This window comes from Melanotaenia boesemani, chromosome 22 (assembly GCF_017639745.1).
Source record: "Melanotaenia boesemani isolate fMelBoe1 chromosome 22, fMelBoe1.pri, whole genome shotgun sequence".
NCBI lineage: Eukaryota > Metazoa > Chordata > Actinopteri > Atheriniformes > Melanotaeniidae > Melanotaenia > Melanotaenia boesemani.
Genome location: NC_055703.1, coordinates 25,706,622 through 25,717,673, shown reverse-complemented (window position 1 = coordinate 25,717,673; position 11,052 = coordinate 25,706,622). Strand labels below are relative to the sequence as shown.

At 40.6% G+C, this 11,052-nt stretch overlaps 1 protein-coding gene across 1 annotated transcript; it reads left to right on the top strand.

Annotated features, from left to right (window-relative positions):
* The first annotated feature begins 1,047 nt into the window (after positions 1–1,047).
* On the top strand, positions 1,048–10,098 carry ccr6a (chemokine (C-C motif) receptor 6a). The gene is made up of 2 exons (XM_041975559.1): positions 1,048–1,573; positions 7,957–10,098. Exon 2 carries the CDS (start codon positions 7,966–7,968, stop codon positions 9,136–9,138), a length of 1,173 nt encoding a protein of 390 aa, XP_041831493.1. The 5' UTR covers positions 1,048–1,573; positions 7,957–7,965; the 3' UTR covers positions 9,139–10,098.
* The last annotated feature ends 954 nt before the right edge of the window (positions 10,099–11,052 follow it).

Here is an 11,052-nt window from a genome sequence, read left to right as displayed (position 1 = left end):
GTGAAGGTCGCCCAGGTGTGCTTTTTTGTCTTCAACAAGTATCAGGACAATTTTCACGATTAACCTCTGAAACTCAGAGATCTCCAGCTCCCCGATCGCTATCATTTTACCAAGTTTCTATGGTGGTGTGTAGCTCTGTGTGTAGCTCTGTAGCTCTATGTGTGTGTGAAAAGAAGAAAAATAATGCTCCTCTATGGCTGGAATAAAGCCAAGAAGACGTTTCTGATGCACGGTGGCTCCACAAAGCAGCTGAGCTGGAGTTGGTTTAGTGAGGATAGCAGATGAATACCTGGAGGAAACCTTTAGGTGGATGGCGTACAGGCCAGATGCTGTCCAGTTCTGATATTCTTTATTGGAGATCTGCCACAGTGATGGCTACTGGACCTGGTTCAGACCTGTGGTCCGCTCTTAGATCTTTTAACTGATATGTGATGCTTCTTTCTCCAGCGTCCTGCCTTGGTGGGTTAGCTCGTGTGGTGTTCTCCTACAACTGTGTTGGTGGAGAACTGGCCTCCATTTCTCTCTTGTTTCTCCTCAGTCCGGTGGGCAAGGCTTGGAGTTATAGTTTGACAGTTTCAGAGGCTCAGGTAACTTCTAAGGTAGCTGTGCTCTTTCTGGTTGCATCTCTCTGGAGTTCTGAGAGTTGGCTTACTTCCCTCTGTGTTGCCTTGGTTTTGGCCTCCAACCTCCTCCACCATGGTGCCTCCATGTTGCCCTTCACATTACCAATACAGTAGCCTAGCATCTCCAGGATCACTGTTACTGAACTGTATGTCAGCTCAGTGGCTTCAGTTGGGATTGCTGCAAAAACCCATAAAGAGCAGGGAGGGTCTGGAGGGTGTCCTCTGGCTGGGTTGGTTTCTGTGGGGCTGCAAGACAAAGAACACTCACTAGAAACTTTTAATGATGACAGTATTTTAGGACCCACCAAAAGATAACAGAGAAATTAGGGAATGAGCGCAGTCTGATATCTAAATTTAGAGCTAGTTTTAAAATTTTTCTTCTGTTTATTAATATGTTGTTGGTTTTTATATTTTTATGTTTTCATTAACTTGTTGCTGGTTGTATATTTGCACTTTTAAAACTGCAGAAAAATCATAAACAAACTCGACTTTTGACATTTGAGTCAAAGAGGTGAATCCTCAGCAGCAGACTGATGCAGAGAAGCTGCATCAACACTCTTTCACCACCACACCACAGAAAAATCACCCTGGATGGTTAAATGATGCGTTCACTGCAGGTGTTAAACAGCTGCTGGTAGTTCAGACTGCACACGAACACGCCGTCACACTGTTCCAGCCCTATCCTCAGAGAAATGCTGGAAGGATGTGGCTGTAATGATCAGAGAGGACCAGAGAAAAAGGCTTCGGTCAGCTGATGAAAACCCGCTGAGAGGAAGCTGAGAGGCTGAAGAACTTCTGATGGAAGTCAGAGGAGGAGGAAGTGGAAGACGTGATTAGAAGTAGCGCAACCGCACACTCGTATTTCCTTTGATTGTCAGAGTGACATCGATGTGGAGCATCAACACCTGCACCTCAGCATCTCCGGCACCGACCAGAACCAGCACCGCGCGGTGAGTCTGCTCTGTTTAATGAAACCGTCTTTAACCTCCTGATCACACTTCTTCTTTTTCTCTTTCACTGTTACTTCTTCTTTCATTACTGTGCATGAGAAAAACTTTTTTTTCTGGCCTTTTTTTTTGCCGATTTGAACATTTGCGTTGTGTTCAGATTCAATAGCTGAACGAGTTTAGTTTTTAACTTTGAGCTTAGACGGAAGATAAGATCTACCACATTTATCTGATAACACCTCGCGCCGCCTACAGAGTCTCTTTAATCTGTAAAATTAACACCATTTATTCCTCCTAAATATCAGGAAACCACAGAGTAATGGCAGAAAAGCCACGTTTCAGATAAAAACTGCAGCAGCAGCGTCTACGTTACAAAGAAACGTCAGAAATACTCGTTAAATTCAGCCTCAAACATCAGGACGAGTCAGAAACATGGTTTATTTGTTTTAGGATTTAATCTATTTTATGAAACTCCTCCTGCAGATATACAAGTTCACAATTACACTATTCAATTATTCACTTTGCATTTTAATATTCTAATTAAAATCTTGGTCATTGTGGTATTTTGAGATGAACTTTATTTCTTATTATTTTGCACTTTAACCCCTTTCTGCTGCTGCAGATGAAGATGATGATGATGTTTTTATGTGGCTGCATCATCTGCTAATGGTCTGAAGATAGAAATATTCTCTGACTTTAAACTTGCATATTCATAATTATTTGTTTATTAAACTGCAGTCTCTTTTTCTGAATGAATGAAATAAAACAAACTGTTCAGATTATAAAATAAAATAATTTAAGCTGTAAAAATCTTTAACTTTGAACTCTTAAACATTTTACACGTTTACACTTTACATGTCTTTTCCTCTAAATGAAACATTTTAAACCTGATCTTTAAACCCCCCAAACTTTAAAATACTTCAGATTGGATAAATGACTAAATGTAAATGTCGGTTTTAGAAATGAATCAGTGGTTGTAAATCCCAGGTTTAAATTTTGAGCGTTCGTCCGTCTGTCTGCTTAAATCTGACATTTCAATCCGGATTTCTTAACTTTGGATTTTAGTCCTCGCCCCCAAACTTGCTCTTTAATTCCAGGTTGTAAAACATTCGCTCTGAACTCGGTGAGCATCCTGACCTCTGAACCCGCTCCTTCAATCCAGAGTTTTACATTTTTAAAACTTAAATCCAAACCTGCTTTAAACTTCAGCCAAAGTTATAAATAAATGGTTCTACACGCTGATCCTTTAAATGCTAACAGTGACATTTCAGACAGAAGAAATGAGGTGATGTTTAAAAAAGAAAGTTCCTCATGTTCTTATTCACAACTTCTGCTCAGTTGATGCTCGTTTGAACTTCCCGTATTTTAAATGTCACCTGCAGAGAGACAGAAACATAAACATCTGACCCTGACTTTCTCCTTGTTTAACGTCACAAAAAACTATTTTTATGAACCGGTTTGTCCTGACCGGGCACACAGGAAAGCCTCCTCTCAGACTCCAGAACTTTCCTCAAATATCCAGCTGGTCTAAGATGAGATGGACTCCACTGGTTCTGGATCAGTTTGTTGGATCCTCAAACAAAAGAAGAGTCAGATGGAGGCTGATGATGCAGATCTCAACATGTTTGAAGGATTCTGCAGCTGCAGAAGTTAAACGAGGCGAGACATCCATGAGAAACACGTCAGGCTGAAACAAAGCAGAAGTCAAATCTTAATATCTGATTTATTATTTTATGTGTGCCGGTTTTAGCTGCGCTTCATAAAACTCAGTTCTGAAAACAGAACTGCAGCTTCTGCAGCTGAACCATTAACGAAACTGGTTTTCTATTAAACACGAGCTTCAGTTTCTAAATGTTTTACATTTTGATGGTAAAAACCTTGTGTTCAGTCAGTTTTAATGTTTTCTGTAGTAATATTTACCCTCATTGAAAAGTCAGTTTCAATTTAAATGCACCTTAATCTCTTTGTTTGTTTACCAGTTCACATCATGTTTCTGCTGCAAGATTGTTTGAACTCTTAAAATTCTGTCTCATGAGCAAGAAATTAACAAAACTGTCAAAACACTGGATGAAACGGTGATGCTATCTGACTGATTTTTTCCCCCAGTATACCTGTTATTAAATGATCCCGAAAGGCCACACAATGCGATAAGAAAGAAAATATCATTGTGTGCATAAACTGTTGTGCTGCTTTGAGAGATATGTATGCGTAGTCTTATTAAATTGAAAAAAATTAAGTTTGTTTTGACAGTTGTGCAAAGTTTTAACGTATCAAAGCCAATGTCACACAGCAGATATTTGTTTTGGGGGTTTTTATTTTTCCAGACACATAAATGACTGTATCATCTGCATACATCCTGCATGGGGCCCTTTTCCAGCTTCCTGGTAAACCATTTAAATATAAACTAAAAAAGTAAAGGGACTAAAACTGTGTCTTGTGGAACCAGTCTGAAAAGATGATATTCTGACGCCCTGCTTGCTTTGTTCCAGATATGAACCAAACCACGTTACTGCATCATTTCACACATTCAGGTTTAGCTAATTATTTAAAAATTTCATGATTCCCTCTATTAGAGGTTTGTTAAAGTCCAGCTGTGCTGCCACCACTACTTTGCCCTCATTAAGTGACTGTTTTATTTATAGTTAGGTCATGTGCACAAAACACTGTTCTTTAAGTTAAATCTTAAAATTTCACTAAAACAGGATTTATTTATGGTAAATTCAGTTAAATAAATGTAATAATAATGAAAAACAAACACATCTGCTGTGTAGCAGAAAAAATAGACTGGAAATACCGTTTTATTTTAGTAAAGCAAATAATTCAGCAATAAAAATGTGATAATATTCAGATTACTTATTAAAATGTTAGTAAAGACATCATTTATTATTAAAGGTAGTGTGTAAAAAGTGATCATCTCTGAGGTGAAATCATGAAACTGAGTCATCCGAGGTTTCGGTTCTTCTGATTTGTGTGAGAAGATAACAAACCACACATGAACTGGGTCACTGCAGTCAGCTGACCTCTTTTCTGCAAACTTCCTCTGAGACACACCTGAGAGCGAGCTCAAGTCACAGCTTCACCCCCTGATGGACCACAACTAGCACATCTTCATGGGAAACCACCACCGTGTTTATCAGCAGAACCAAACCTTCGAACGCAGAAGCTCCTTTCAGATCATTTACATTTCTAATGTCAGAGTTTGATGCTTCTTACATCGAGACTCAATGAAACTGTTAGAAAGTCAAAGTGAGAAACAGAATTTCTGTCATGAACAAAGTGTGGAGGCTGAAAAATGCCACTGAGAAACATCTTCTGTAGCTTTGGTTCTAATAATGTTGGTGCAGCTGCACCTGAGACGACATATTTAATATTTAGTGACAATTTTCAAACCGTGTGCTGCTCTGTTGTTGTGGGAAAACGATGAAATTCACATGAAGAAACATCAGTAATGAAAACTTCTGCACTATGACAGGAAACTTCTTTTCTCTGTTGTAAATGAGGTCGTGGTTTCAGGGTCTTTACTGTATTTCTGTTTATAAACATGTGAAAGATCCAAATTCATCTCCAGAGGAGTGACTGAAAACATTCCTGTGACGTGTGGGAATAAATGTCAACATTTTTCTTTTCCATGTTTCACCATATTTTCCTCTTATAATGACATAAATAGTCATAAAAACATCAGAAACGGTCATAAAATATCAAGATTAGTGAGTGAAGTTCCCATCTTTGTTCTGCAGGGTGAAACCTGTTATACTAGCAATAAAAATATTCACATCAAATTTCAAACTTTAAACTGTTTTATAGTTAAAATTTAGAAAGTGTTTTAATTTAAAAGGGTAAAACTAGTCAAATAAAAATGATTAAAAATATTGGTATTAAAAGGATTGATGTTTGGCCCACTCTCGCCGGACGGCTGCTATAAGGCTGAAGGTGACAGAACTTTTTCTTTTTAAATCATTATTAAAACACCTTTTCTCACTGGCTTTTCCTCCAGCTTGAGCATTTTAATTGAGTTTTTATTGTATTTATGTTCTAATGTGTTTTATGTCATTTTGATGTAATTTTACTTTATTCTTATTCTTTGTTTTATGAGATAAATTGGTTCATTTTATTTTAATGGGCATTTTATCTGCTTTGCTTTGTACAGCACTTTGGTCAACTGAGTTTTTTTTTTATGTGTTTTATAAATAAATCTGACTTGACTTCACCAACAGGACCCATGTTCAGTTGTGTACCTCAGTATCACGGGGTGTTTATCACAGTGCAGGCCCACCACAGGTGGATGAAGCCCGGGTGTCCGCCGGGTGGCCCAGGTGGTGTCGCTGCGCTTCAGCCACAGCCAGTGGCTGGTCCTCTCGGCAGTGGTGGCCAGCTCTGTGACAGCCTGTCCCTGACACCGACCTCCCTAAGGAGCTTCGTTGTTGTGCTGGCTACGAAGCTCCACCCCGCCTCCACCCGGCGCACCCCTACCTTCCAGCATCTGCCCTCTGCCTCAGCTGCTTTAGCGCCGCTTCTTCTGCTCAAACGCTTCATCGATGGCGTCCTTCCAGGGAAATGTCAGGTTTATTATAAAATATTAACATAAAGTTTTCACTATTCAATATCAATATTTATATGTAATAACATTTTATAAATTACTACTTACATGATGAAATAATGTAAGTAGTCATTTATAAAATGTTATTGGATTTAATGGATATTCTGGTCCACCATCTGGCAGCTCAGGAGGGGGATGCTGTGAACTATCACCACTGTGTACAGTGGGCGCTGCTGATCTTGACTCAAGACATTGTGGGTCTTTGGAGGGAATACGTTCTTCAATCCCACCAACGTGTTAAGATGAGGAAGCAGTGTGGGGACTTGGGGGTGCGCTCTTCTACTGTGTATCTGGAGCTAAGGTTCATTATCAAGTCTTTTGAATCTACCATCATGTATTGATTCAATACATCATTATTCAGTGACTCCAAAGGAAAAGCAGATGGTCTCTGGACAGTTTGTTGTTTCAGTGTAAAAGATAACCATGGTCTGTACCAGGAGCTGGTGAGAAACTAAGTCAGATTCAGTCATAATCCTTGTTTCCACCATTAGGTCTAGTTTGGTAGAGGATGGGTCAGTATGCTTTTTTTCTTTGTTTTTTGCATTTCCACAAGCAAAAACTGGGAAGGCTACCAGAATATTTGAGCCTTCCTACTTGTGTTTTATTGGACTTTTCCATAGGGGTCCTAATCTCAATAATCCAACCCTAAAAGATGGAGCTTCACAAATAATAATCAGCTGATTGGTCAAAAGAACAGTCACTTCCCGTGCGACTCTGTAATGAGAAAAAAAGCAGGAACAAAACCATGTTTAGTATGGATTTTTTTTAAAGCCACATGGCAAGAAAAAAGATCACAAGCTGCTGGATGTCCCTCATTCTCCTTTGTGTCCGTGATCTCCTTTGTTATAATACCAGGAAGGATTTGCGTGGATACAGGTGGTGTGGTGTGGTGGTTAGTCCCACAGCCTCACAGCAAGAAGGTTGCTGGTTCGAGCCTTGGCTTGGGGGAGGTTCAAACTGTGGCCTTTCTGTGTGGAGTTTGCATGTTATCCCCGTGTATGTGTGGGTTCTCTCCGGGTTCTCCGGCTTCCTCCCACCATCCAAAGACATGCATGCTAAGTTAATTGATTACTCTAAATTCTCCCTGGGTGTGAGTGTGAATGGTTGTTTGTCTCTCTGTGTTGGCCCTGCGATGGACGTACCCTTTCCCCTGTTAATTCCTCCAGCTTCCCTGTGACCCTTAATTGGATGAAAAGGTACAGACAATGAATGAATGAAAGAATGAAAGGATATGCGTGGACATCACATCACGCTTTAACGTAGCCGACACACCTATAACTACTTGGCTTACCAGGTAAATGTACTGTTGACTGTTGTAAAAATGCAACAGAGACCAGGGTTTACCAAACCATCCCATCCAGAGCTGGAGTCCTTGGTGAAAGGTATTTAGTTTAAGGTGATGTACCTTCATTCATGTGGAAATCTCTGACAGACGAGATTCCTGCTGAGCCTGTGAGGTCGTCTGATGGACTGAAGGGTAGAGTTTGGTATCATCTGTGTACCTGAGAAGCCATGAGAAAGGATGACTGGTCCCAAAGATGTGGTGTGTTGTTTTAAAAAAGGAGTCCCAACACTGTACCTATTACAAATGGAACTTCTTTCTCTACAGAATGTCCTTATAAGAACAAACTTTGACCAAATTTTTCCTATCTGTAGTGCCTGTACGTCCTCCTCTCTTTCCTCCTAAGAGCAAAACCTTCGCTTTAAACTTCAACAACTTTAACATCAAACTACCGAATGAGTCCTCCACAAATTTGAATAACCTTTTTTTTTTTTTTTTTTTTTACAGTGAAAGAAGATGAGTGACTCAACACAAGACCCAAAACTCAATGACTCTACGTCATACAGTGACTTTTCCGATTACTATAACTATACCGAATACCCAGGAGAGTTAGTTCCTCCTTGTCTTTACAGTATGAGCCACAGTGTGAGCAGTGCTCTCGGCCTGTATGTTCACCCCATCATCTGCATCCTGGGCTTTGTGGGGAACAGTCTGGTGATCATCACTTACGCTCTCTACAAGAAGACTAAGTCCATGACTGATGTCTATCTGCTCAACGTCGCCATTGCTGACCTCCTGTTCGTGCTAGCACTGCCTTTCCTCGTCTACAACGAACGGTCTTCCTGGTCGATGGGGCCGGTGGCCTGTAAGCTGTTGCGTGGCTCCTACAGTGTGAACCTGTACAGCGGCATGTTGCTGCTCGCCTGCATCAGCACCGATCGCTACATCGCCATTGTCCAGGCTCGTCGTAGCTTCAGGCTGCGCTCGCTGTCATACAGCCGCCTTATCTGTGCCGTCATATGGACCTTTGCCATACTGGTGTCCGTCCCCACCTTCTACTTCTACCAGTTTTACCAGCCAACGCACTTCCGTCCCTTCATGATGGTTGATGATGAAGATGAGGACCAGACTTCCTCGCCTCCACGATATGTCTGTGAGCTGAGGTTTGAGGACAGGGACACAGCCCTGAAAGCCAAAGTGGCCATCCCCAGCACCCAGCTGGCTGTTGGCTTCTTCCTGCCGCTGTTCATCATGATCTTCTGTTATGCCTCCATCATAGTCACCCTGATGAAAGCCAAAAACTTCCAGCGACACAAAGCGGTTCGGGTGGTGCTGGCAGTGGTGGTGGTGTTCATCGTCTGCCACCTGCCCTACAATCTGGTTCTACTATGCGACACAGTCAAGATGTTCCAGTTGGATGCCTGTTCAGCTTTGGATGCTTGGAAGACGGCGCTGGCGGTGATGCAGTCCGTGGCATATCTGCACTGCTGCCTGAACCCGGTGCTGTACGCCTTCATCGGGGTGAAGTTCAGGAACCATTTCAGGAGGATCTTCCAGGATCTGTGGTGTGTCAGTAAGAAGTACATCACCCCACGCCGCTTCTCCAGGGTCACTTCCGAGATCTACATGTCCTCAGTCCGTCGCTCAGTGGACGTATCCAGCGACACCGGCTCATCCTTCACCATGTGAGGACACCCAGCTGGTGGATCTATGGATCTGAGCTTGAGGCCTGAGAGACTCAAGTCTGAATCTGATTCTTGTCTGTTAAACAATTGCAGTAATCACAAGATAAAAATCAGGGTTCTCAGACTATGTAAAAAAAAGTTCCAATAAGACCATAAAATGCTTCTCATTTAATTTGCTTCTCTTTTATTGTTTTTAGTAAATATTGTACTGCAGCGTCACGTTGGAAACTGTAAAATTTGGATGGGGGATACTCTCTGACATGGCACTAAATTGGATCAAGTCATATTTAAGAGATAGAAATTACTTTGTGGTTATTGGCAATCATATGTCTGAGTTCACAAAATTGATACGTGGAGTCTCACAGAGATCTTTTCTGGGACCTCTTTTATAAAATATCTACATGCATCCAAGATCATGAAAAACAATTTTTTACCACAAATATGCAGATGATACTCAAATATAAAAATATAATCTGAGAATCTAGAAACTAGCATGCCTTACAAAATTTCACTAAGTGTGCATTCACACTGGCGCTGTTTGGTCTGCTTTAAAGAAATGCTGGTCATCATTACCTATGCTCTCAACGAGAAGACTAAGGTCCATGACAGATGTCTACCTGCCCAACGCCATCACTGCCTCTTCTTGTCTACAATTAAATAAAAGATAATCAATACAATACAAAAATTAATGCTCAACAACTTGCTTTAAACAGGCAAAATACCCATCATCATCATCATTAATACTAACAGCATTATCATGACGTCATAGACTGATATCATAATTGTGTATTAAGGAACACATCCTGGCTGGGTTTCCTGGCAGGGTTGATGTAACCACATGACGTTTTCCTGTTGGTTTGGTCCACTCGAGTAAAGTGCATTGTTTTTTTCAAACCACGTCCCCCAGACCATCCAGGTGTGAATGTACCCTAAGTGTCTTGCACAAATAAATAACTGGAGGCTCCGTTTATTGTTTTTCTTTAAATTAGTTGTTTTGTAGAGTTTCAGTGTTTCCCTGCTCCAACACACTTGACTCAAATGAAATGGGCCCAACAGCTTATAAGGTTCTGCACAGTAGCTACGTTCAGATGGACAAATATTTCATTTATCAGACTGAAATCAAACTGATCACAGATTCCAGCAGACATGTTTACATGGCGCTAGATAAAATGACCAGTTGTATTTACGTGATGGACAGATTTAATATGACTGTTGCTTTTGACATACGCAGTGTCTAGAACAAGTGTTTTTTTATTTTGAGCCTTCTGAATGCCGAAAAGCACAATACTTGTTCAGTTTCTAAGAAAAATATTGTATCTGCCAGTCCTGTTTTGTTTTGCTGTTGCCATTGTTCACATCTTCCCTGAAACTCATCACGTCACGTAAGCCCCATGTGGTTCAAGCACGAGCAGAAACAACATACACCACAGAAACAATCGGAACAAGTGTAAACATGGTTATTTTTTCCTGCTGATCCGGTCATGAAAAGGTTTAAACCACCTCTCTCAAGGCCGATCGGATCAGCTGACATGTTTACATGACACATCTTTATTCTGATTGTAATTTTGATCAGATTAAAAATGCTCCATGTAAACGTAGCTAATGACTCATTAATTTGAGTCAGCTGTGTTGCAGCAGGGACACATTGAAAATTGAACATTGGCCCAAGAGGTCTGGATGTGGAGATATTTGCCCTAAAGAAAGAATATTGGACCCTACAAAGATCCCTACTGCCATGTAATGTTGTTTCATGCCAGAATATAAGTAATCACATAGTGCCTCTGATGACTATTCATTTTATGAGTATTTACTTGAAATATTCTCTTATAAGTGTTTACACCTTAAAAAGTTGTAAAAGTAAGGATTGTTGGGTTATATTTTTTTATTTCATCGCTTCAAATAATGAGCATACAATAAT